This window comes from Anoplopoma fimbria, chromosome 22, assembly GCF_027596085.1.
Source record: "Anoplopoma fimbria isolate UVic2021 breed Golden Eagle Sablefish chromosome 22, Afim_UVic_2022, whole genome shotgun sequence".
Lineage (NCBI taxonomy): Eukaryota > Metazoa > Chordata > Actinopteri > Perciformes > Anoplopomatidae > Anoplopoma > Anoplopoma fimbria.
In genome coordinates this window covers 5,527,077-5,554,584 of record NC_072470.1, presented here as the reverse complement: position 1 = coordinate 5,554,584, position 27,508 = coordinate 5,527,077, and the positions used below count along the sequence as shown (strand labels likewise).

General features: G+C 44.3%; 1 protein-coding gene across 1 annotated transcript in view; it reads left to right on the top strand.

Moving 5' to 3' along the window:
• Positions 1–27,508, top strand: part of LOC129111562 (microtubule-associated protein 2-like) — a 50,000-nt gene that overhangs the window by 17,663 nt on the left and 4,829 nt on the right. Inside the window, exons 2-13 of the mRNA XM_054623554.1 lie at positions 844–916; positions 7,236–7,301; positions 14,235–14,410; positions 15,153–15,227; positions 17,656–17,834; positions 18,690–21,225; positions 21,432–21,629; positions 21,798–21,935; positions 22,699–22,754; positions 23,934–24,048; positions 24,403–24,453; positions 25,271–25,581. Of these exons, the coding sequence (XP_054479529.1) occupies positions 14,272–14,410; positions 15,153–15,227; positions 17,656–17,834; positions 18,690–21,225; positions 21,432–21,629; positions 21,798–21,935; positions 22,699–22,754; positions 23,934–24,048; positions 24,403–24,453; positions 25,271–25,581 (3,798 nt within the window). The 5' untranslated portion in view covers positions 844–916; positions 7,236–7,301; positions 14,235–14,271. The remainder of the gene's footprint in view (positions 1–843; positions 917–7,235; positions 7,302–14,234; positions 14,411–15,152; positions 15,228–17,655; positions 17,835–18,689; positions 21,226–21,431; positions 21,630–21,797; positions 21,936–22,698; positions 22,755–23,933; positions 24,049–24,402; positions 24,454–25,270; positions 25,582–27,508) is intronic.

Genomic DNA, 27,508 nt, shown 5'->3' with positions numbered 1-27,508 from the left:
AGTCTCTCTCTCAGACCCTCTTCTCCCCCTCCTCTTCTCCCCCTCTCTGCCTTTGTCTCAGTGCTGCCGCTGCAGTCGGCCATGCCTGCAAATGAGCACCAGGACAGAGCAATTATTCAGCACGGGGCAAGTCTCCGCACCCCCTCTTTTTTTTTTTTTCTTTTTTTTTTTTACTCGTGCCGCACTCGCTGTCATGTTTAGATGTTTCATGCATTCATAATATGGACGTCTTTGTGCAGAAATTGAACCCACACTCTGAGAGGAGAATGAAAAATGCTGCTGGAAATGAATCGGATAGAGGGTTCATCTTGGAGCTCAATTCCCTCTGGGGAAGGATGAGCTTCATATCTCTTTCAAACATGAATTAATGTGGCAGACACGTGCACACAAACGCACACAAACGCACACAAACGCACACAAACACACACAGTTCTTGTGCCCATCCCCCCTTTCATCCACCCCTTTCCAAATGCTATGGGACACTGGTTTTGTTGCAGAATGTGTGCTGGTGTAGGGGAAGTCAGGGGGGGGGGGGGGGCTACGTGAGTTTGCATGCTTGTTGGCTGTGTTGTGTGTGTGTGTGTGTGTGTGTGTGTGTGTGTGTGTGTGTGTGTGTGTGTGTGTGTGTGTGTGTGTGTGTGTGTGTGTGTGTGTGTGTGTGTGTGTGTGTGTGTGTGAGAGCTGCAGCAGACTGCTTGCCGGCTCCTCTCGCCGGCGAAAAAGCATCAGCCATCTCTTGTCAGCGTGGCGCTGCTCCTATGACTCCTGTTCGCTCCTTTTTGCTGTCTCTCATCTCGTCTTCCCCCCCCCCCCCACTGTCTTTTTTGTCTCCGCTCTCTGCAGAAGCCGCTGCCTTGCCTCCCCCCTCCCCTACACACCCCACCTTAAGACCTCTCTGCAGACAAATAAAAGCCAGGTAAGACCTTCTATCTTTCCTTTTTTTGCGGGGGAATCTTTTCATGCATTTGCTTTATTGCTTGGAAAATCACTAGAAAAGCAGCTAGAGATAAAAAAAATAAAAAAATGAAATCTGTCCTTTCAGTGTCTTCCTCTCTCCAGCCCCCACCCCCCGAGCATGCCTTATGATCTCTAATCAATGCCTCCCTTTGCATCATCTCCCCTTTGTTTGCATGGATTCTAATTATTCAGGATATTTGCAGCTGACATATTCGAAAACAACAGAGTCAAAGAGCTGATGTTGTGATAAGCCAAGGGCTGTTTCTGTGTTTTGGTGACCCATTAGTCTTTTGTGCCGTACCCAGTCTAGTCTAGACATCACTGATTATTCAGCCAGCAGGACAGTTCATCCCGAGTGTGCTGCTGCTGCTGCTGCTGCTGCTGCTGCTGCTGCTTCTTCTGTATGCAGAAAGTAAATGTTTACCAAGAGACGTATAAAACCATCATCTCTTATGGAGAAAACACGTAGGAATAATTGTGATTGTGATATGTTTGGAGGCCGCGATGGCATGTGGCCGTTGGCGGTTAGCGGTTAGCGACTCATGGCCGACAGATTGCTGGTGGTTTATTCGTGGGAGTGACACCGAGACGAGTGAGACCGCGGGACAAATTTCTCTGGCTGTCACAAGTTTGCTGACGGCTCGGTCGGGAGGAGTTTTGGGACCGACGGGCGTTTTCTGATATGAGCAGGTGGATGATGGAGCAATGAGACGGCAGCTCTGATTCCCTGCTTTTGCCCTTTTTCTCCCAATATTTCATTTCTTCTTCCCTCCCACTCTGCATGTCCCTCTTGTTTTGTCAGGACATTTTATTTTATATTGTGTGTCTCCTTGTCTGCCTGTGTGGATCAGACAGACAGACAGACAGACAGACAGACAGACAGACAGACAGACAGAGATTGGCAGCTCTGAGGCGAGCTGTCCTTTCCTGGGAACCAACTTCGAATGACGCACCATGGCGTGGGAGGGGAGGACAAACGCGCCCCCTTGTCCTCGTTTTCGGGGTCACAAATGGAGTCCTGTCCCCCACAATCATCCTCCTCCTCTCCCCATTTGTCCTCCAATCCCTCTTCCGCCCTCGGAGCGAGGTCGTCGTCTGGCAGAGAGGCGGCTGGTGCAGTTGGTTAACCAACTGTTGCCGCGGTCGCAGGGTTGAAAGAGTGGGAGATGGGGACATTGTTTCAGAGTCAACATCGCCCCTGATTCCAACTGCTGTTTGTCAGCGAGGCTTTTGAAATGTAACGGAGCTAAACGTAGGTGTTACAGAGATGGCGAGTGTGAAAGAGAAGGGCATTGTTCCTATGGCTTTGCCTCCGTCACTTCTCCAACTGTCAGTTAGAAACACATTTGAAAAAGAAGGTTGAATTGGAGTTTAATCCTGGAATGCACAAATGTTATCAGGTTGCATTATGGGAAATGAAGGATCCAGTGTTTTTGGGGATTGTTATAAAAACCTGCTCCCCTGAGAGTAAGCCCCCTTTATAAAAGTGCAGTAAAACATTGCTGTTGGATACGTTGATTCCCAATTTCTAAACCCAACCATCTAGTTGATTTTCCGGCTGCACTACGAGCTCCTTAGGTCATCCAGTAGTTGAAAAGTATTTTTTCAACATCAACCTCCCTTGCTGCAGCGCTTTTGAGCCTTCAAGGCGTCTAAACCCCGTCAGAGAATAAAATATGGTGCGGGTTATTTTCAGAGGCAAACTGAAGGAGAAAGGGACATTGCGGTCGCGTCAACACCACCCTCGACTGTACCAGAACGCCCTTAGGTGTCTGTTGACAAGTGATGGGTATGCAGCTGGTTGACAGTGTACAGACGTGTTGTTTCAGGCAGAAGTTGGCAAAGTTGAGCTTGAATGTCACATGAGACGCTTGTCAACGTATTAGCTGCACATTACTATCACAGGAAGCAACTGTAGACACAATTCAAAAGTAAAATCAACACTTAACAGCTGCACTCGTCTCTTAAAATGTTGAATATTTTACACATTTTCAGTGTCTTTACATTCTTGAGGGTGAAAGCTTTCCAGAGTAGTAAACTCGCAGCCAGCAGGCTCCGTCACGTTGACTGATGAATGTGCGTGATGCTCTCAGGCCACTCAGAAAACCTCCATGTCTATGAACATGGACTCTTAAGTGCAGCTGTCGCCTCAGGGGGGGGGCACAAAGACCTGCACCTGGTCCTGCATGGTTCTACATACCAGCGGCGAGGAGAAGTGCCGCTCGCATGTGTTTGAGCCTGTCGATCATGTTCGACGGGCTCAGAGTGTGTTTGGGTTTTTGCATCTGCAGCACAGTATGTGATGCATGTGTGTTTAATATGTGGATCCAAGGTCTTCTTCATTGTTTTCAGAGTGATGTCACATCCTGTGTGTGTCTTGTTTTTGTCCAATAAGATACTTCAAGGGCAAGTAGAGAAATCAGTAAATTCCAATTCATTACTCTACTGCAACAGATGTGTTAAAGATGTGTTAAAGATGTGTTAAAGATCCCCGGGCGCTTCATTGCAGCCCACTGCTCCTCTGGGATGGGTTAAATGCAGAGAAATAATTTCCCCATTGTGGGACTAATAAAGGCTTAATAATAATTATAATTACACAAGAGTATTAAGCCAACATGTATATTACTTGTGATCTAAAAAGAGTGAAAATTGTTCATGAGGCTTCCATGTTCTTTTGGACTCGTAGAGTAAGAGCATTAAGAGTTAAGATGGCTAACTCACGATGGCTCAAATTGTGAGTCATTTCCATATTGCATCATTATACGAACCAGATTTTTTTCTTCAAACTGCTGCTGCAATCACGCTCCTCTCTTCTCTTCTCTATTCTTTCCTTTTGGATTAATTAACGAGCCCTCTTTCCCCGGCTCATTAGCCACACAGGCCCCTCTGTACTCGGTGCAAAGTGTGGAGGTGTAGAAAACAGCCCCTCCACCTCCCGTCTCTTCGTACCTGTGACGTTGCACTAAGCCTCTACTGAATGAAGGAGTTGAGGACTACACGCAGAGTTGTGATTAGAAAAAGTCGCGTTGAATCATAGATGCAATTACTCGCCGGCTCACATCGAGAGAAGTCGCTGATGGAAAAGATAATGAGAGAAGCCATTAACGTTTAACGCCATATTTTGAAATAGATATCAGATGTGGAAGAATAGCGAGAAAGTTTTCAGGAGGGGATCGTTTTCTTAATTGCAAGAAAAATGAATGAAATAATGTTTTATTTTGACATATTTCTTCTATGATGTGAATACTCCTCACCTTTGATATCCATTAAACATGCATGCGTGCGTGTGTTGCGTGCGTGTTTGTCTTTGGGGAGAAGGAGGTCTTTGTGAATTATAGATGAGGAGGTGGGGGGGGGGTGGCCAAGTTAAAAGGGGGAGGAAGGGGAGACCTCAGAGGGGAGGCTCTGTCAAGTGTAGTGGCTGGACCAAAAGACAACACAAACACAGACAGGGACAAACCACTGCAGCATTATTAGCATGCATGATGTCATTTCCATGGCACTAGTTTGAATTGTATTCTTATATATGAAGATTTATCTGCGCTTTTCTTGCATAATTTGATGATTGATGCAGGGTTTCTGTCTGTTGCTTTCGGGTAACGAAGATCCTGCAGGTTGAGAGAGTCCTGTAATGCAGAAAGCAACGCTCAAAAATAAACCTGAACCACATAATTGCGGAAATATCTTCCTGTGATGTTCCCCGTTATCTCCTCCTCATTTCAGCAAAGTCCAGCGAGGTTTATCAGGCCTTTTAGCGCAGCGCACAGATTAGGATTCATTTCCTGTTTGCCTCGTCTCTGATGATGAAGTCAAATCTGTGGATTAGGTCAGCCGCTGACCTCCTTCCTCTCTCCTTGAGTGTTCCCTTCCTCCGTCTCTTCTCACATTCGGCCTCCCTCCTCCCGGGAGGAACCTGCAGGTCAAGTCGTCTCCTGTTGTCCTGTTTTCTTCCTTTTTTTCCAGAGACTCGAGGCAAATCGCTTGTTTGTTCGACCTTGCAGTCACACGCTCACTTATTTGTGCCCCTCCATTAAATATCGACCCGCAGCACGCGCCAGTGGAGGTCGATGGTCATCGCGGGCGGCTGATAACATTATGGAAAGAATTGAATTGTCAGCATTTGTTCCGGTAAAAGCCGTAATTAATGAGTTTAGAGATCGGAGGGTGGTGGCAGTTGCTTGTGCAGTAAAAAAATAAATAAAAAGAAGAGGAGAATATGAAGTGATTTGTTAACAAATGATTAAAAAGAAGTCACTTGTTTTTCAGGCATTCCCTCAATAATTGACAGTAAACTTCATTTTGTTTCTGTTCAAGATCACAAGCCCTAATTGTGACTGTTATCCTTTATTTAAAACATGGGTGCACTCTAAAGACAATTGTGTTGAGGGAGATTATGGTTGTATAACACTCAGGTCAACTGCTGTGTGAGAGAGGGATCATTTACTGTGGCAGTTAAAAAGGTGGCTTCTATTTCTGTCACACTCTTGATATTCTCGTGTCGGGCGGTAACCACACATCCCTCTATATCTTCCTCTCTCCTCGTCCCGTTCTTCTTCTGGCTTAGCTTCGCCGGCTGGCCAGCCTTCCCCCAGAAGAGACATTACTTCCTGCGTGACCTTACTGTCTCCTTTTCTTCCCTCTCCACTCACTGTCTCTCACTCTCTTTCTCTCCTACTCGCTTCCATTCCTCTCTGATAGCGAGTGATTTATGATTTTTTTTTCTTTCTCTCTATCTGCAGACAATAACAAATTTAAGGAAACGATGCAGATGTCCGATTCCTTCAAAGTAAAAGACCATACAAACCTTAGTTTTGCATGTTTAGTTTTTGCCAAAATGTTCACACAGAATGTATGGTGGCCCTGAAGTGACATCAGCCCAAACAAATAAGGAAATTCACATTTCTGCTGCAAAACATTAAATGCTCACCAGCAAATTTTGCTTGCCCATAATAAACATCCTAGTTTCAGTAAAAGCGTACTCTGTGAATTCTATTATTTTTCTGTCCCTCTATCTGCTTTTTCATACTTTCAGTCCAGAGGGGAAAGCCACATATTTAGTAAGATGATCAGACAGTTTTTTTTAACAAACAAACATGTTTGCCAAACTAGTTTTGGGAGATAAAGAAAGGTGGATGATTAAATGATTACCCTAACTTTCCACTAAATTGCAATAATCCATAACCGTCCTTTAGGAGAAATACTCGTGTTTCCTCTGTGAATTCTGTTTCCTTCTTCTTCACTCCAGGCCTCCTTCTCTCTCCTCTCCAATAAATCACTCTCCTTCCTGTTTGGAGGATCTCTGCTCAGCTCTCTTCAGCGTCCCTCTACTTCATCCCCTGTCTCTTTCTTTCTCCGTCCAACTGCCTGTTTTGGCGCCACAACCCCCCCCGACGGTCCTTTCACACTGTTTCAATGTTAACAGGATGCTCTGTTTTCTACCTCCTGACAATCCAAAAGCAGAGTGAATGTGCAAATCTTTTTTTTTATTTTTTTTATCTCCATGGCGGTCTTAAACCTTAACTCATCCTCTGGCTCAGCCCCCAACGGACCAATCCAAGAATTTGACAAATCTGAGTGGAGTCTGTTGGCACACAGATGCAACGTTTACTTGTAATCACTTAAAAATAATCAATTTCTGTTTGGATTATTATCATTATCATTATCCTTGCAGTTGCCTTGGAAACAATCCTACTAACCTCTTTTTTTCTCTTTTTCTCTCACTTTTTAACTTGAACACTGGTCTGTTTTTTTACCTTATGTTCTTATCTCAGCTTTCCATTTTGTTTCAAGTTGGACATTTTGGGAAATACGCTTAATCGCTTTCTTGCCGAGAGTTAGATGAGAAGATTAATGGTAGAGTTGTATATTTTGTTGATGCACAAATGTCCAGCTACGTATTTACCGTACTTCATCATCTAAATCGTGAATAGATTGTCTTTGGCTTTGTTGTTGTGTGCAGCCCATCAGCAAAAGCTTAGAAGAGACACAAGGCCGCACTGAGGTTCGGATTAATGTTGCTGGCAGACTCCAGGTGACGGAAGTAAGCTGCTGTGTGCATGCACGGCTCGTGCACGGCTGAGATGAGCGCTGTTTTATATAAAGTCCCTCAATGGGATTCTGGAGTTGCCAGGCTGGATTCAGAGGCTAAAGATTGAAGCTGTCAATGAATTAAAAAGCTTTTGTCCTTTTTCAAAGGGATGTGTTAAACTTCAGTGTTGCAGTTTACTGAAGCCCTGACATGTATCCCCTCTTCTCTTCCTCCATCTTTTTCCTTGCAGGCCTGAGCAGACGCTTCGACTCAGCACTCGTCTGTTCCATCCATCAGTGAAGACAGCTTGAGTTAGGTAAGCTAACGGAAAAACATTAATGTGGATAAACCCAAGTTTAGAATCATCTCACATCTAAATAACTAAAAGAAAAGGCGAAAACACAGAAGTCTGGACTGCTGCCAGATGGTATACTATGCACTACTTCTACTCATATCCCCCCTTATGACATTTCACACTCACTTTTCCCATGACTCATGGGGCCCCGGGAGTCAGATGTAAGTGGCTGCACTCAGCCAGATGATTAGCTTGGCTGTCCGTGGAAATGTAATAGAGGGGGAATTATGTTCAGCAAACATGTTGGAAGGGAACAGGGGCCATTGTTTGGGTTGATGTCATGCAAGATAAACCCCCCCGAAAAGCAGTCATTAACTTGAAACTCGTGTTTTCATCTTTCGGTGCGTAAATGTGAGTTATAATGCCGCGGAGTGAAATGACAGAGCGAGTGGCTAAATGTAGAATTGGTGGTAGATTCAGAGAGGACTTGTGTTTGTGTGTGCGTCTATACTTAGCTCGTGTTAACAATGTGTTTGCTCCCAGCCAGAGAGCTGTGGGTTGGTTTAGCTCTGTGGATGCGTTCGGGGGCGTCAATGAGATGAAATTGGGTGTTTTGGGCAGGGAGTCGTGTGTGTGTGTGTGTGTGTGTGTGTGTGTGTGTGTGTGTGTGTGTGTGTGTGTGTGTGTGTGTGTCGTGTGTGTGTGTGTGTGTGTGTGTGTGTGTGTGTGTGTGTGGTGTGTGTGGGCGTGCAGGGCGTGGGCTGTCGACAGTCATAATCCTCTCAGCCTTGAAGGAGGGAGCGACTGGCTGCTGAGGAGACGGACGGACGGGAAGTTTTGTTCAGAAACACAGCAGAGAGTTCAGCGCTGTGTGTAAATGTAACTTTTCTTTCTTTATATTTTTGGTTTGGGTCAATAAGCAGGAATTATTCTGCAGAATTATCTGGTAGATCTGACTTTTTAAATTGGTCCCCTTTGCTTTGACCCAAACACAATAACTCTGCATTCCTGAAGTGTTTTTCGCTCCAAATCATGGGTGGTACCAAGACATCCTCTTATCCTGACATCCTAAAATTACACTCTTTTACTTATACAACAAACTGCTGTTGCATAACTGTGATACACTAAGACAGCACCCCCATCAGCACCCGCCTAAAAGTCTAAAATTACATCAACAGCCCAACCAGCAACGAGCTATCAGCGTATTGATGAATTTAAAAGGCTCGCCTGACGTGTGTGTCGGTGCAGTTAGGGAGGACCTCCCCCGGGGGGCTTCGCCTGCAGGATCTGATGACCTATTTCAGGATCCATAACGTGGACAAAGTCCACTCTATCTGCAGCCGCCGTCCTCTCCTGACCACCACCAGCCCCTCCCACCCCGGGGCTCGCATCACCATGGGAACAATGACATCAGCGCGGGGTGGGGCTGATGTGTGCCAGGCAGCATCTCCTCCCTCTGATGAGATTGGAGGCTGAGACTAAAGAGATGGGAAAGCAAGCATGCAGGCAGAGTGAGGAGGGAATAAATGTGAGCAGGCAGTTTGATTTAAATTCAATCTTAAGCCGTCTGGGAGGACGGAAATTCAGTTTGCAGGGTGAAGACTCACTAAAAACATCTCAAATCCAATAATACCAATCAATTATTATATTAAAACCACAAGCACAAGATGATTAGCAGGATGCCAATAGTTTAAAAAAGCATTGTATTGACTGTTACTGCAGGGTCCATCCGAAATCAATATTTCCTGTAATTTACTCAGTCCATTAATTATCTTTTCCTGGAGTGAAATAACAGTAGTTTCTATGAATAAATGATATATTGATGATGCCGGATTATCATTGCCGCTACTATTTTATTATGAGTTATACAGAAGTAGTTCAGAGTAAGAAACTACAGTCATTTTTGCAAACAGCTGATTGGATGTGAAGAAGAGCAGTCATTATTTCATGATCATTTTGAAGTTTGCCGCAGTTTTCTTACATATTCATCCATCAGAGAAGAAAGAATGTTGCAATCTGTGTGAACCGACACTTTAGGTCACACTGTGTAAATAAAAGTGGATGTTAATCACGCTTTCTCCATCCTAATGGATAAAGGACCGGATGTTTTCTCCTCCTGCAAATGTGGTTCAGCAAGTAGATTCATGTTCAGATCCAAAGACTGTGATCAAAGAAGGGGAAAGAACCCCTTGAAGTGCTTATTTGATAGGAATGTAGATACTGCATTTTTTAAGATTAGCCTTATTTAAATATTTTCCTACTACATGTCATGTTTTTTTACTTTAACACTTCAAAAGAATCAGAATCAGAAGCTGTTTATTGCCAAGTACGTTACACATTCAAGGAATTTGGTGCATACAGTAAAATTTTTGGAAATATGAAAATATACAATAAAATATGGTAAAGGGGTAAACTTGACAAGTGACCAAAGACAATGCAAGCTGCATTAGCATAAATAAAAGTAAATATTAAGTCTGTTTCAGAAGCCAACTTGTTATTGTCACAGTGTCATCGTTGCTTATTTCAGATGTTTTGGCATGACGAGATGTTTCTGAGGAGTACTGAAGCCTTGTCAGTTCCCAGTGCCCCTATACTGCTGTTATTACGGTACTTAATCTCTAAGGAGTGGAATCAGCCCCACACCTCAGATTATTATACAGGGGCGTGTGTTTGCTGCTGTTAGGCCGTATACACGGTTCATTCACACTTCGATGAGCGTTGCGTTCGTTACGCGTCAATCCCCCAACATGCCTTGCTGAGTCAACGAAACATAATCCGCCCGTCTGCTGCTGCTCAGGAGGAAGTCGCCGGATTCTGGGTTGATTACAGGTCACGGCAACCTTGAGTGTCCTACTTTCCTCATCGGGGCCTACTGTTGAGTGTGACAGTTACCCATCATCCACTGTATTTACATGGCTTTTGACCCAATGTTCTAATTAATGTAGTGCTTTGATAAAGCTTTGAATGCCCTTATAATAGTGCAGCATATGTTTGAATGATAACTTTGGCCTTATCCTTATTTCTTATCATATAATTTTCTTCATTGAGATCTGGATCTGGGTACTAGAACTGAAGTCCTCTTAAGTAAATAGTTTTGTCGACAAACCTTGACCTTGTTCTTGTCTCTAAAACTGCTATCTCCCCTTGAAATGTAATAAATAATTATAATAGAAATGATAGGATACAGGAGAGAAAGACGAATGAAGGATTAAATAACAAAAATAAATTCAAAATGATAAAAAAACAGCATTTCTTAGGACAATTTTCTCTAACATAGCATCCACATTTAGATTGCATGAATAATATTTAGAGCTGAAATTGTACTCTTTAAGGTTCCATGGATGATTAGGATGTAGAAAATCATACCTTAAATCAGAGCCCAAGCTCACACACACACACACACACACACACACACACACACACACACACACACACACACACACACACACACACACACACACACACACACACACACACACACTTGCAGACAGACACACTGGCGCTCACACAGAGGATTAAGGCCAGGTTGGCCTACGGAGACTGGCTGCCAGAGATTCCATCCTCCCTCCTAAATGGATGGTGACATTCCGATGTGAGCGGCTCTCCACGGAGGCGTGATGAGTGACCCAGATTGGGGGTGCGGTTGGTGGAGAAGGGGGGTCGGATTAGGGACGGGGATGGGGTGGAGTCGGTAGAGAAGAGGGACGCGGGGCTGGAAGGTAGAGCAAAGTGCGGCAGGAGGGGGAAGAAGAAGAAGAAGAAGAAGAGATGTCAGACGAGCCTCAGGCCCGCCGCCAAACCTTCTCTTCTTGTCTCACGCTGGCGTGTTCAATTCCAGACATCAATCCCAAGACGTAACAGGATTTGACAGTCCTCCTTTTGACTCCCAGTGCTGCTGATTTAACCCTTTGAAGATTAGAACGCTGTGATGGTTCACATGCTGTGCAGTTGTGCTGAGATTTAGCCTTTCGGAAAGTCAAACATGATTACGTGCTTTTGGAATATCCAGGAAAAACATAATGTGTCCTGACTTCTATTAAGTGCCACAGCTTTAAGTGTAGGTGTTGTTTGTTATTTTAGGGCAAAGAGGAGGTTGTTTACTTGGTGTCACTCTTAATGGCATCAGTTGATCAGTTCTTGTCTTCAGGCTATCGCCACATCAGTTTTTTAATAAGGTTGTCCTGCCCATAAAAGCTCTAATGTTTACGTACTTTTTCAGCTGGCCACAAAGCAGATTGCAGATTGACCCTATTAGTAAATTGTGTTGTGTCTTCAGATGAGATGAGAGAGGGGGGGGGAAAGCACAATTTTCCATCAGTGAAAAACGTCTGCTTCTTTGGTGGTGTTATATTTGGAAAGAGGCCCATTATACACATTATCCTTTTCTGTCTAACACATTAAGACTGGTTAACAGCTAACAGGAAGCGATGAGAGAGGGCGATGTCGGATCACGTTAATCGCGCGAGGATGACAAGGTGCGGCTGGAGAGCACGGTCCTGAGGGTGGCCAAACCCAGACATCGGGAGACAAATGAATAGTTTGACATTCGTTCAGTATCAACTAGATAACAAGGTCTTAGACTTGGTTTCTATCATTGACCTTGGTCAGGAGCTGTGAATGCATTTTAGAGTTGGTAAAGGACAAGTACTGTAAGTTGAATTAAAACTCCAAACTTTTCTCTGCATTGTGATGTATTCATATTCAAATACAAAAACATCAACATAGACAACAAGCCATCAAGTAATAAAAGAGGTGTTTGCAGTAGATTTAGAGTGTAATGCATTTGAATTTGTGAGAAAAGGTGTTTGTGGTTTTCTCAGCAATAAAGTGCCTTTTTATTAAATGCTAAAACAAAGGATTCATGTAAGCAGCCAAGGTTTATACCATCCTTTAGTAGGGACAATGTGCCAATGCGTAACATTGCCAAAGCAGCAGCTGAAAGCAGGTCAATGCAGCTCTAAACCACCATCAGCACTGCCTGGCACCAGTTTTCTTCCTTAGCAACAGCTGGGACCAGACTCTCGTCCTTTGAGCCCTGGGCGGAGATTTTCTGTCTCAGACACTTTGGCCCGATATCTTTAAGTGTCAGTCGGTCTTTCTTCTCCTCTCCTCTCCTCTTTTCTTCTTTTCTCTCTGTTCTGATCCTCACGTCTGCAGCAGACATTAGCCCCGGTCACTGAGAGCCTGTCGTCATGCAGCGCTGCAGGGAAGGAGAGGAGAGGAGAGGAGGGAAGAGGGATGGAGACCAATGAGAGCAGGAGACACTATTTTCACAAAGTTTAACTCTTATTTTAGGACTGAAGCTGCCAAGAATGTGTGATGTCTCTCACAAAGAATCGAAGATAAATTATTTATTTTCTCAGCATGGTGGGAAACCTCAATGAGATCTTCAATTTCTCTCAATTTTCAAAGAATAGTGTTTTGAAAAATAGGCTTTCTTGCCATGAGAAGATTGATACCACTCTCTGCCTGCTAAATATGTAGCATGCCAGCTGGTTAGCTTAGCTTAGCTTAGCATAAAGACATGGAAACAGGGAACCAATTTTGACAAACATGTTTGCAAATGAATCAGTGCTACCAGAAAACTGGAAATGCATGAGGTTTTGGGAGGAGACGAAGACAGAAAGAGATTCAGGATTAAAGAAAGAAAAATGTAGACCGAGACGGAAGTGGTATGAAAAAGAAGGGAATAGAAAAAAAGAATAGAGCTCAAGCCAAGACAAAAAGCAGCTAATGGACTTGGTCAGAGAGAAAGAAAAGGACATGAGACATTAGATGAAGGGAGGAGGAAGAAAGGATTCTCAGTGATGATTTGTTATGATGGAATTAGCTGCAGCTGAGGATAATGATGCAATTTAGCGAAGCTGCCGGGCAAGGGAGGGCCCCCTGCTAATCTTATTTAAAAAGCAACATTATGTGTTTCCTCTTAAGGGAATAAAGGGTGCTTTTATTAGGGAACATGCTGCATTTGAGTGTGGATACTTTAGCAGTGCATACGTGATAGGGGCCAAACCTTTTTGTTATAATAATTAGTGGGAATTAAAGGGCACTGTATTAAAGGCAGTGGGAGCTAACGTGGTCTGCCGTGGTCTGTGTGTGTGTGTGTGTGTGTGTGTGTGTGTGTGTGTGTGTGTGTGTGTGTGTGTGTGTGTGTGTGTGTGTGTGTGTGTGTGTGTGTGAAGCACTACTTTGTCTGAAAGGGGCAACCCTGTCAAACCCATCTGCCGGACCCCCTGCAAGACCTGTTCTGGTTGCCATGGTAACAGCCTCCTTACTGTGGATGAGGCTATATGAAGGGTGTGTTCACATGCTTTTTTTTTTTTTTTTTTTTTCTCCCCGACCATTTCATGAGCTTCCTGCTGCAGTGCACCTTTTACATCTGTGTCTTTGTTGCATTTTATTTAAGATGGTGTTTTTTTTGTGTGTTTTGGAATGAAGCTCACCTGTTAAACGCGCGTGTGTGTGTGTGTGTGTGTGTGTGTGTGTGTGTGTGTGTGTGTGTGTGTGTGTGTGTGTGTGTGTGTGTGTGTGTGTGTGTGTGTGTGTGTGTGTGTGTGTGTAGTGTCTAGCATGAATCAAATCGAAAGCACACGCAGGTGATGGTGTCATGCTCCACCTGTTAATAGAAACGGACATTTGGAAGCCCCCTTTTAGGAAGGCTTTGGGAGTCACATCCGCTGTTAAAGTAAAATAAAATAAAAATGAAATAGAATAGAATAGAGTAGGAACAGCTATTTTGTCATTCCTTCGTTTCTGTCTCAGCACGTGGATGCTGAGACAAAGAGCAGCCGGCGTGCTAACAGTGTGGTACCTCACTCCCTCTGGTGGCTGATCTGTTAACTTCACCATGCAGTATAAATCCTGTACCACACAATTTTTGACTCCTCTCTTATTCTATCCTCCCCCTCTCTCTCTCTCTCTCTCTCTCCATCTCCCCATCACTTGCTCCAGCAGGTGACCTGTCCCCTCCCCGGCGTCCCAGCAGGCAGGCATGGCAGACGGTCGGCAGCCAGACGAGCACTGGGCCTCAAACGGCCAGGAGAACGGCGAGAATGGCTACTCCGCCTACAGCTCTGCCTACAGGGAGAACGGATACCACGGTGGGGCAGCCGCACATCCTGGAGCGACAGGTAGGAACGCACACACGGTGGGTTTTTGAGTATGTGTGTGTGTGTGTGTGTGTGTGTGTGTGTGCAAGCATGTGACTACAGCACCGGGTCGATAACATTGATTAGACCGCCTTCACATACTGCCAGATGGGCCGGGGTAAATGGGATTGGTTCAGCAGTCAATCCACAAAAAGAGGCACGTGTTCCACATTTAAATGAGGACTGAACATGAACGAGCTGCTGTAGCATGCCATGTCCTTGTGCATGTGTACGTCTGGGGGGACAAATCATTTCCTCTTTTTGTATAGTAAATGTAGAAAGTTTGTCAATGTCTTTTGATATTTTATTGTTGAATCTGATTATCGATCTGACACATTATCTGATTTGTTTTTTGCCAATATACATTACTTGAGGTAAGTTGGTGCTCGAGATGCATCTGTCTGCACGGCCCGACTGGCCACTGATCAGATCATAGAGGAACATGAGATTCATCAAACACACACACACACACACACACACACACACACACACACACACACACACATCAACACACACACACACACACACACACACCACCAAGCATTGTTCCAAACTCAAAGGGAGGCCACCCACAGCGATAAGGTCGGCAGAGTTATTAGTTTTTCATTTCCTTCCTCCCATCCATGTCTTGTCTTCCCGGTGTCGTCTGTCTGTCTGTCTCTCTCTCTCTCTCTCTCTCTCTCTCTCTCTCTCTCTCTCTCTTTCTCTCTCTCTCCCTTCACAGTGGATGACTCAGCCAATTTGCCTCCCTCCCCTCCCCCCTCTCCATCCGCTGAGCAGATTGGGCCCGTGGCACAAGGTACACCCACTCACACTTATAACCACTCAGACCACTCAGGGTGAGAGTGTGAACGGTTGTGAGAGTGGTTAAAAAAACTAATCTAAAAAGAAGACAGCTAACACCTCCAGGATTTCAAGTTCTCGTTGCAGCCACTGGCATGATTTAGAAAAAAACTCCTCCTCTTTCTTCTGGCCCCTTTAATATCAGGGTCCTCTGTCGCCTTGCATGTCAGCTGATGCTTAGATCACTTTTTAGAAGTCTGCAGCATGTGCCACGCTGTCCTGTCCTCTTCACACTTTGGTCCGTTTAACCAATATTAGTTTGATATTAGTTTTCTAACATAAGCCAGTATCTTATTGGCCCCCGTGCTAGGACTCGACAACACAAGCATCCTTCCTCCCTTTACGCTGTAGTTCATAACCTGCCACTGGAGCCCTTCATCTCACTAGTCTGCTTTCTCCTCAAAACATCTCCTCTGTTGCCCGTTGTGTCTGTTGATTTTCTCACAGAGTAAATCACAGATCGGCTTTCAGCTCTTTACACACAGAAAACAGCACAGTCTGCCTTCTGATCACTTCCTTCTTGCATGTGGCATGCAATCACAAAAGCGCAGTCCCACTATAGTTAATTTTTATGACTAATGCCAATTATTCATTAACTAACAGAACTAATTATAAGGGCGCTTTCACAAGCAAACATTCAATCTCTTTTAAACAAACTCTGGTGACGAACCATAAGTATGAATATCACTAGGATTCGGAGAAGCCAAACAGATTATGGCTTGTGAAAGCACCCTAAGAATATTTTTCTCATACTTTTAAAGATTTTTTTCTATAAAATGAAATATATTCTGCAAAAAAAAATCTGTTATTCACAACTGTAATAAGATGTTACAACTATTATTTCTAAGCCAAATGTGCAAACTCTGAAGAGTATATTTTCAAAATTCATGTTAAATATAAATATATCAAGACTAAGATAGAAGGTGTGTTAATTGCATCCCATGCGTCTCCATCAGAGCTGAAAGTAACCCATGTAACCCCATCTTTGTTGTCCTCCATGTCTCATCTATGTGTCCCCCTCCCCTGCTCAAAGAAGATAAAGTAGAAGTTGTCAGTCAGCAGCAGGATGATGATGAGGAGGAGGAGGAGGCTCCAGAGGAGCCCCACAGTTACCAGGAGGAAGTGGCATGTAAGCAGCCTGGAGATTTGCCCTTAGAGCAGACAGATTATTTAACAGAGCCCCAGGCTTTGGGCTGCCAGCAAGCCCAGACACCTGAGGTCCTCAATGGAGGGAGTCATCAGGGTGAACACAGCCCGTCACAAAAAGGTGTGTGTGGTTTGTATCGGGTTTTGTTCGCGTGCCTACAGTTTGAGTGAGTGTACTTTGTGTGTGAGCAACTCTATTGGAGTGAATGTCTTTGACCTCTTACCTCAGTTGCATGATCCTCTTGTGCTCTGTTAACGGGTACTCAAGATTTTCCAGTCTTGATTTATAACTTGTGATGCGACTCAGGCTTTGCCGCCAACCTTCCTGCAGCTTTGTTGCTCTTAAATCCTTAAGCTTCTGCTTCAGTATCTGAAGTTGCCATGTGCAAAATGATGTGACCTAGCATTTTGATTTTGTGCTTTTTCATGCAAAACATAACCATTTGCTTTTCATTGGAGTGACATTAGAGCACCTGATCAACCATATTGTTGTTGATCAGTCCTGCACTTTTCTATTGCCAGCTACATTGCAAATGCAAATATCACTGTCAATGCTGTCAAGTGTGGCTAGTACTAGTTGTCTGTATATTTCTATGTGGGTTTTGCTGGAATATTGTGTGCAAGAAGGTGTTTCTGAGTACACCCACCTGTATGGGAGCTTCATGAATCGGTCTTGAATGTATTTGAAGTCTATTGTATATTACTTTCTTTGAGTTTCAATGTTGTTTTCATTTCATCCCAAGGCAAAGGATAATTCTGTTTTCCTATTGTTAATTAGAACACTTTGAGCATAACATAACACCCTCATTGGACATGTACCACCATCCTTATTATCTCTAAGTTTAATTGAATTAAGAACACACCCTTAATAAATGTACTTCCAAGCAGTATAAAGACAAAATCATTATCATCAGGTTGACCATTTTTTGTCAATCCTTGTGTATTGCAATAGGAACTCAATATGTTTGTGTAGATTTATTTCTTGCCATCTAACATCATGCAACTCATTCCTTCATTCCAGTTCTGCACGCTGTCTTAGGTGCTGTGACTCCCTCTGTGCTGTTGTGGCCTGCTGCAAAATACACTGTGCTGTGTGTTTTGCTTGATGGAGAGCTACTCTATCTATGTGCAGAAGGCCTGGGCTTGACTGTATTGGCTAGCTTTTGTGGATGCTTCAAGCAAAGCTTTTAGCTTGTAGGACTTTGCACAAAGTTGTACAGTATCCTTCAAACTCACAGCCCAGCCAGAAGAATGTATCAGTAAGGAATCTTGTGAGTCTGCCATGAAAGGAGATGAACCTCAAGCGGCGTCGCTACAAGAGACACAGTCGGCTGTTGAAAGAGCAACACCTGAAGGTGCAGAGCTCGCCTCAGTTGAACCTCCACCTTCCCCTGTGAAAGAGAAAGAGCTCTCTGACGTCTCCTCGGTTGAACCTCCACCTTCCCCTGTGAAAGAGAAAGAGCTCTCTGACGTCTCCTCGGTTGAACCTCCACCTTCCCCTGTGAAAGAGAAAGAGCTCTCTGACGTCTCCTCGGTTGAACCTCCACCTTCCCCTGTGAAAGAGAAAGAGCTCTCTGACGTCTCCTCGGTTGAACCTCCACCTTCCCCTGTGAAAGAGAAAGAGCTCTCTGACGTCTCCTCGGTTGAACCTCCACCTTCCCCTGTGAAAGAGAAAGAGCTCTCTGACGTCTCCTCGGTTGAACCTCCACCTTCCCCTGTGAAAGAGAAAGAGCTCTCTGACGTCTCCTCGGTTGAACCTCCACCTTCCCCTGTGAAAGAGAAAGAGCTCTCTGACGTCTCCTCGGTTGAACCTCCACCTTCCCCTGTGAAAGAGAAAGAGCTCTCTGACGTCTCCTCGGTTGAACCTCCACCTTCCCCTGTGAAAGAGAAAGAGCTCTCTGACGTCTCCTCGGTTGAACCTCCACCTTCCCCTGTGAAAGAGAAAGAGCTCTCTGACGTCTCCTCGGTTGAACCTCCACCTTCCCCTGTGAAAGAGAAAGAGCTCTCTGACGTCTCCTCGGTTGAACCTCCACCTTCCCCTGTGAAAGAGAAAGAGCTCTCTGACGTCTCCTCGGTTGAACCTCCACCTTCCCCTGTGAAAGAGAAAGAGCTCTCTGACGTCTCCTCGGTTGAACCTCCACCTTCCCCTGTGAAAGAGAAAGAGCTCTCTGACGTCTCCTCGGTTGAACCCCCACCTTCCCCTGTGAAAGAGAAAGAGCTCTCTGACGTCTCCTCGGTTGAACCTCCACCTTCCCCTGTGAAAGAGAAAGAGCTCTCTGACGTCTCCTCAGTTGAGCTCGGTGACCAAGAGAAAAAGGAAGTAATAGAAGAGGCTGCTGAGAGCAACCTGCTTGTAGAGTCCAAAGAAAAAGAAGCAAAACAATCTCTACTGACAGAAGAGTTATCAAATCTTCCGGAGGACGACAAAGAGGGAGTTATCTTACCAAGCGAATCAGGAGCCCCTATGAATGAAAGCAAGGACAAACAAGAGAAGGATGAGGGGATAAATAAGGAGGGCCAAGATAGTGGCAATGACATTGAGTTGCCGGTGACTGACATTCAAAAAGGGGACCAAAGGCAAGAAGCAGTCGGGTCAAGTCCAGAACCTGGCACAGAGTTGAAAGAGACATCAGATATTTTACACGAGTCCGGAGCAAAAACCTACTTTGAGACAACCTCACAAACCCAAAGCTATTACGAACTCAGCACAGCAGCCGAGGAAAAGCTAAGTGAGGACACTAAAAGCATTGTGCAGCAGCTCGGTGAACAGGAGGAGAGGAAAGCCAAAATATCTCCTGGTAAGATGTCACTGGAACAAAGAAGCCTCTCCCTAAACATCACTGTTGGGTCTTCAACAGGACAGATGGGGAAGGGAGAGAATCTAAGGACCTTGTGTCCGATCAGTGGCAGCTTTGATGAATCCGAGGTTTACCCTTCAACACCATCTGTGGAGAGCCAACACCAGTTTCCTCCAGCCGTCTCCATTACCCCAACTGACCCTGAATCACCTCAAGAGACCCCAACAAAGCCAGACCCACCTTTACCTTCTGACAAGCACAAATGTCTTGAACATTCAGGTAGTCTCTCTGAAATGTTGGACCTGGCTGGAGACCTACCTCAGCCGTCATTAGAGAGGAGGAAGCTTGACCACATGAGGAGAAAGTCCGTGCCCGCTAATGTATCGGCTCTAGTGGGGAGTTCTTTGGCCAAGCTTGATTTGGTCGATCAAACCTCAAGAGTTGTAGGAGGGGAGACCCAGCTGGAGGAACTGGGCTACTGTGTCTTCAATGAGTACTCGGGACCCATGCCTTCTCCTGCCGATGTACCCAGTCCTGGAGACTCTCCGCACCAGCACTTCCCTTCAATGGAAAGTGAAGTTGAGGAGGAGCTCGGGGCCACAGAAGTTGAAGGCGTTCAGAAAGGAACTCAACAAGAAGATTGTAAAGGGATTATCCCTGAGATTTCTCCAAAAACTGTGTCAGAAAAGAAAGATGCACCAGTAAAGAGTACCCTGATTCTTGAGAAGGCCGTGACAAGTGGAGTAAAAGCTGATCGCTTAAGAATCCCATCGACTCCCTCAAAAGACAGACTGAATGAGTTTCGTTTGGAGACTGGCCTGCCTGGTGACATAAAGATACAAGCAATTCCTGAGGTAGACATTGAAAAGGACCCCTCCAGAGAGGCTTCTCCCATCCCACCAGACCGCTCCTTTACTTTCACTCCGATTGAAACTGGAAGCAAGGTTCCCCCAACTCCAACCACCCCCAAAACCCCAGATGATACACCCTCAGAAACGCAAGTCACTGGAGAGAAGGAAGCGAAAGGTGTCCAACCAGAGGTCAAAGCAGAGGACGAACCAGAGTCTGAGAGGATTGATGATAAACAGACAGAGTTGGACGAAGAAATGCAGAAATCTGAGCAGGAGGAATCAGAAGAAAGAAGGGATGAACCAGAAATGGCAAACATACCTTCAGCATCATCTCAGTGTTTAGGGGAGACCACAGAAAAAGATGACAAGAAGATTCGAAGTGAATGTGGAACTCCTACAACATTAGAAGGAATAGAAAGGCAGGATATCTCAAAAGCTGGTCAGGATTTAAGCACTGAAAAGCCATTAGATGAGAAAGATGATCAAATCCATGAGGTGGCTAAAGGCGCACCAAAACCACAAATATCCTCCCCAATCATCATTATACCTCAAGCACAAGTAGAGGAAGCAGATGAAGAGGATGATATAGAGATTGCTGAAGAGCCTCAAGAGGTAATGGACGGAGCTGAAGTGCCTGAGAGTCTAATCAAGGTGAGGCTGACGGTTGGCGATCGGATGGTGGATGATGATCCAAAGTCTGGCACAGAAGACTGGAGTCACAGTGTGCAAAACAGTGAAGGGGACCCGGCAACAGACAGTTCACACTTGTCTCCATGCTCTGAACATGATCTACCACTGCACCCGGATGAATGTGGCAAAGACGATTGGACAGGGGAGGATAAAGAAGGAGAAGACGCACATAAAAGTATGGAGGAAGGGACGAAAGAGGAGGGCGAGGGGTTAAAGACAGACCAAACAACAGTGGAGGAGCAAGTGGAAGACGTTGGTTCTGATGGGGTTGGCGAAAAGAAAGAGATGAAAACAACGGAGGATGAGGAAAAGAAGAGTGAGGTGGGTGAGGAGGAGAAAGACGTCGAGATTGGTCAGGAGGTGGAAGAGACGTCCGCTGTGCTCGGCCAGACCAGTCAGCCAGCGAACGATGAAACCACCATGGACGTCTCCATCCTAGATACAGACAGTGGCTGGATGGACTCACAAGGTACCCCGAGTTTGTAAAATCCAAAAAATGAGTCACATGTTAAATAAATGTTTAAGACACTTAATGTATTTTATTAATACTGAAAACTAGCTTACACCATGAAGCTTGTTTGCTAGCAAATCTAAATGTGTCTTCTGTGCTAAGCTAGCTCCCAGCTAGCTAGCAATGTGGAGAAATAGTCCTCTTTTAATCCCTCTCCACTGCAGATGATGACAAAAGTATCATGACCGAGCAAATCGAAGCCCTTCCTCAGGTCCAGAGTCCTACCAGTACACCTGTGGTGGACAGACCCGCTAAACGGGCCCCTGGCAGAGGAAGGGGCCACCCTGGCCCCACTGAGAGTAAAGGGTCCCGCAAAATACCCAGCCACCATCCACCAAGAGAGGAGATAAAGAAGAAAAAAGGTTCCGAATTCTGTATTCAAGAACAAATGCTGTACCTTTTTTGTATTTACACTTTTTGTGCAAATTCAATAGTTGTGTATATTGATGTTAAGCACAGTTTCAGCCTCTCTGCAGTACTTTTAACCGAGGTTTGCATGTTGGTATAATCCTGTCTCTCCTCTTTGCTAGTATCCGCGAGGAGGGCTGACCAGATAAAGGTGTCAGCCCTCCAAAGTCGTTCTCCATCTCGAAAGAGTGTAGCCAGAGCGGCAGCCAGACACCCTAGGCCCGCTCTGCTTCACGGCTCTGCTAGACGCAAGGCCTCAGGTGAACAGTCTTCACCGGGAATCAGTGCCGTGGATAGAGAGAGTGTAAACACATTCTAATGTAGATATACTGGCTTCATAGGAACATGTATGTAAAATAAATAAATAACAGAAACAAGAATTACTAGCTTTTCACTAGACCTGACAAATTATGATTTCTCTATTCTCTGAGTCAAAGCTGGAACCATTCAGGGTTTAAATTGTTGCTACAAACGTACAATGACAGGTGTTTTATTGACTTTACTCTCTCTCTATTGATGGCTGTCTGAAGAATCACGCAGGTGCAATGTAGCTGGCAAACATCATGTGCTGCGGTCTTTTTTTTTAAATCAGCTCAACTGCTTTGTCTTTGTTTTGTTTTGTTCTCATTTTGTCAAAAAAAAGCAGTTTTTACTCCTGCTTGGCCTCATTTTCATGTTGATTTCTGCTCACTGATGCTGCTGTTATTTGTGATTGGTATTTAATGATTGATCATAGCAGCTCTGGTTTCATTCTTTTTTTCTCAAAGTTAATTGACACTTGTATATGTTTGCTGGGAAGCGGCTGCATGTCGGAGGTTGTGTGTTTGGTCAGCTGCTGTGAAAAAAGGTCTCTGAATGGAGAGTGACTAAAATGTTTTTTCCGACATTTACGCTTCTACTGTATTCAGAGTACATTTATGGATGTGTGTGTGTGTGTGTGTTGTGTGTGAAAATTCACATTCTGAAATTTGCCTACCTTGTTGGTTTTACATTGATCATTAAAGATGAACTCTTTATTTGCAGGTATGGAAAGCCATCAGCCCCTCAGTGTGGCCCACCAGTCCAGGGAGAGGACCACTGTGAGTACTATCAACACTATCATTACACACAAGCATTTTAAATGCATCGTATTAATTATGAATGGTTATTACTATTTTGCTCTTTTGTTATGTAAATATGAATGCATTAGTGGATATATCATCTGAAAGCATATAGGAGAAAATACAAGCCCCATGCAGTACACACACACTGCTAACAGTTAATGGGATGAGGTTATTCCCAGCGGTTCTTTGTTCATTATCTCTCACACACATCAGTTCAATATTGTTGCAATATAAGTCGTGTCGGGTCTGTCTCTCAGTATATTTCACAACATAACTCTGTGTAATCGGCGTTGTTGTTTGCATGATAAACTGTATGTTTTCTTCCTTTTTTCTTGTTTAAATGTCTGCATGTCTTTGTTATTTCTCTCTATGTGCACGTTCATTTTGTCTTGCATGCCTGCCTCTGTCCTTGTGCCAGTCTCGGCAGAGAAAACCTGTGAGTATAGAAATCAAATGAGAGTAGGCAGACAGTCATGGGCATGTTTTACTATTTTTTACCAACGCATATAATGTGCAGTACAAGGGCTCTTGAAAATATCTTGAACTTCGTCTTTCATTTTTCACCTCTAAACACTCTTGCAAAAAAAAACATTTTTCTGTTTCATTATGTGTCACATCTTTTGTATAAACATCATTCAAGGTTTTTCTTTTGTGCTGTGCAAATTGTTTTGCTGTCAGTGTTCTGAATGATAGACATACAGTCCACTTGCATGTAGTGTGTCTGTCCTTGTAAACCATAAATACGTACATTTCATCTCCACTTCATCCCAATCTCACTTCTTCATCTCTCCATCTGCTTTTCACCTCTGCCTCACATCCTGCATGCTTTCCTGCCTCTCTGTGGCTTCGGTCCAGAGCCCCACGAGGGCCGTTCTGTTAAAGATGGCAGCTCAGCGCCGGGGAGCCGATATCCTGCCCCCCCGGCCCAACTCTGCCTGTAGCCTTAAACTGAGCCCTCTGGTGCGGGCGGAGCTCAATGAGGCCCGCCCCTCCTCTGCATGCTCCCATTCGTCAACTCTGCCAAAAAAACGGGCGGAGAAGGTAAAATGAAAACAGGGATCGGTAGGTAGCGTTAACCAATGAGTGAGCTCGGTTTTTGACTCTTCAGTGTGTGTGTGTGTGTGTGTGTGTGTGTGTGTGTGTGTGTTCGTTCAGGAGAGAGCGTACCGCAGCCCAGAGAAGAGGTCGTCTCTGCCCAGGCCGGCCAAATCTCTGACACGCCACATCCCTGCTGCTGAACAGGAAGACAACACCCCCTCCAGGCCAACCTGTAAGAAGACACACACACACACACACACACACACACACACACACACACACACACACACACACACACACACACACACACACACACACCACACACACATGTTCAAAACAGACCCTTCCAGCATGTTTGCCTCCCAAATTAACTCATCTCTTACACAGCAGATTTGCCTTTTTAACCTCTTGCACTAATATTGTGACTTTCCTCGACCCCTTTATTTTGAATTACTTTATTTAATTCTAACTCCAACCACGTTGCACTTCCGTCCCTGCTCTTATCTTCCCCATGTTTCCCTTCCCCTCCTTGTTTACTCTTCCCCTTTTCACCTGCTTGTCCTTTTTTCCGCTCCCCTCCCAAAAGCGATCCAGTCCAGAGGGGACAGCAGGTCTGGAAGAGCCCTTGGTATGGCAGGTAGACCACCTAGTAGCTCCTGTTAGACCCATCACACCCTCCTTATTGACATGTGACTCCTGGTTATTAGTGTAAAGCTGTTTTATTGTGGTTTTGTATTTTTTTAGACTCCAAAATGAGTGGTTATATTATGTATAGAAGCGAGCAGCACCCATTGTCTAAGCATTCATTCATTCATTCATTCATCTTGGTCACACTTATTCTGAAAGGTGTCTGCAGTTTTCATAAAGTCCTAAAATTAATTATTATTTAAATCTCCTTACATTTGCATTCCACACTTAATACATAACAGGGTTGCAGTATGCAAAGCGGGCCTGATTTGCAATATCTCAAACATTTTATTTTCTGCACATTTACAGCTAAAAGACCTTCATTTCCAAATTTGTCTTGAGTCAATATTTTTTTTTGATGTGCTAAATGTGGCTTTGTAAACCCTGCAGTAACTTTATCAGTGGAACAGGTGGGATCCATAACAACAGGTTGCTACTTCTTGTTCTTATGGCAACAAGCCACCGCCATTTAATTAATTCAGTGGCCTTTGTGTGCTTTCACAACTTCCTTGTCAAACATTCTTGTTTGACCTGGGTTGTTTGTTTTGTGGAAACTGAGCAAATTTGGCACCAACAGCAGGGCAGTGCTGCCAGTTCCATGAGAACCAGATGAAGGATCATACACCCAAATCCACCTGTTGCTCCATTGTCTTTCTTCCTCCCTTTTTCTCTTAGTCCAAAGTGTTTCTGCCCATTTCATATCTCTCCCCCATCCCTCTTTCTCCTCTTCATCATTGTAATCCAGACATATCTCTTCTTCCCTCAAGGTACAGATTCTGCACGTTCCCGATCAGTGCGCAGCGGGGCCTCCACCCCCGGCTCCACCGCCGTCACGCCCGGCACACCCCCCACCTACTCCTGCCGCACCCCCGGCTCTCGCACGCCCGGCAGCCACACGCCAAAGTCCTTCAGCGTCCTCCAGGAGAAGAAGGTGGCGGTGATCCGAACCCCGCCCAAGTCGCCCTCCTCCGCCCAAAGGCAGCTGAAGGTTCTCAATCAGCCCCTGCCTGACCTGAAGAATGTAAAGTCCAAGATCGGCTCCACCTCCAACCTCAAGCACCAGCCGAAAGGCGGACAGGTAACCGGCCGTGTTAAGGTCCAATGTGTCAAATCTGCACTCTGTAAAGATTTTAAACCGAACATCTTTACAGCACATAGAAAGAGACAGATTCATTAATCTATAGTAAAAATAGTCTATAAACAGCAGGTAGAGAGATATAGATTTACAGAGATATGTATTAATCTGACATCAAAGTTCATGATTTATGAGTAATGAAGTCATTCAGACTTTCAAATGCAATGCATTTACATGTTTCTGCCACATGGGGGCAGTAAAGGACAAAGTTAGATTGTACATATCCAAATAGAAACAGATTATTTACTGCAAATCAAGCAAGATTTCATTTTATTTTTATTACATGTCTCTTCTAATAGTATGGGTTATTAATTTGGAGTTTATATATATTACAAGAATATTTACACCTGTGTTCAATGTAGCTATGCAACATGAATATCATATACTTCTATTCAAACATACTGTTAAAATTACTGGGCTATTATAAGAAAAGAATAATACACGTAAAAAGACTTAGACATAAAATATGGACATTAAAAACAAAGCAAAATGAATTATTTAATCAAACTTTTACTTATTATTAGAAATTTAATTTAATTTTACTTAATCTTAGGTGATAAGATGCTGGATGTTTAACTTGTGAATCCACTGCAAAGTGTCTATTATCAGAGTATAGGGACATTTGTAACAACCCTCTCCTTCTCTGTCTCTGTCTGAGTTGTAGAAATGTGGTGAAATATCTCTCTTCACATCTCCACTCTCACTCACTGCCTCTAAACCCCTGCCGTCACTTCCTCTGTCTGTCCTCTCCCTGTCTGCCGTCCTCTCCGTCACCAGCTGCCTCCGGCCTCCTCAGCCGTCTCTCCCTTTGTCTTCCTCCTCCCCCTCACCTCTCTCAAATGTCTCCTCACTGAAGAAGGACGCCAGTCAGCTTGAGCCGTTAGTCTGAGGAGCAGATTTTTTTTTAAACAGCTATATTCTCTTAAGAATATTCCCATTACTGCCTCTGAGGAGCAGTCAACCTGCAGAATCATTTGCCCCGGGGATCTGCCTCCGTCATCGCTGTGGAGGATTTTCCCTCCGGCTCTCGGTATTAATAATTGCAAGCGGAAGGAATTACTTATTGAGAAGTTGCATCAAGGACAGAATGAAAATATCACCTCGCATCACTTCTTCTTCTTCTTCACAACAGTCTCCTGCTAGATTTCGGAAAAAGAGTTTGACTTCTGATTCTATTGAAATAAACAGGATAAAAATATGTATATAGAGGAGAAGTTGAAGTTCCCTTGCATCACCACTGAATAATGTCACCTTAGAATATTATTACGTATTACATTTAATGTTCTTTTCCTGTAATAATAATAATAATTTAATACCCTGGATAAAAATGATAAGAAGTGCAAGCTCACACATGTGTAACAGATGTGTGGTCGACTAATAGGTCCCCATAACCAAGGCAACAGATAAGGCGACCTCTTCTCAAGGTTCCCGGAGAACTGCAGAGGTGAGACTTTTCATTAACCCCAGTGATGTATGGAGGAAGAAGCCACTTCTTCTTTCCTCTTCGGGGAGACATTTTTAATGAGGCTGGGATGAGCAGCAGAGCAGCCTTGATGGAGTGTGATATACTGGTATCTCACCAATCATGTCAGACCAAAGAGATGATGTTTGACTTTTTTTTAAATAGATAAGAAAAAAACATAAATAAAATAAATAATAATAAAAAAATACATATTTATAGTGATTTAATGCGATTAAAATGTCATTTCATTTTGACATTAAATGACCCTTTTCAAAATAAAACAGTGCATTTGCACGTTAGAGGCTGTTATGTGTGAAAATGAGACTTTCGCCTCCGTGTTTTGGTAATATTTTTATCATTTTGGATGATTTTTGTCCGCTACCTTAACACGGAGATATAAATAATTAA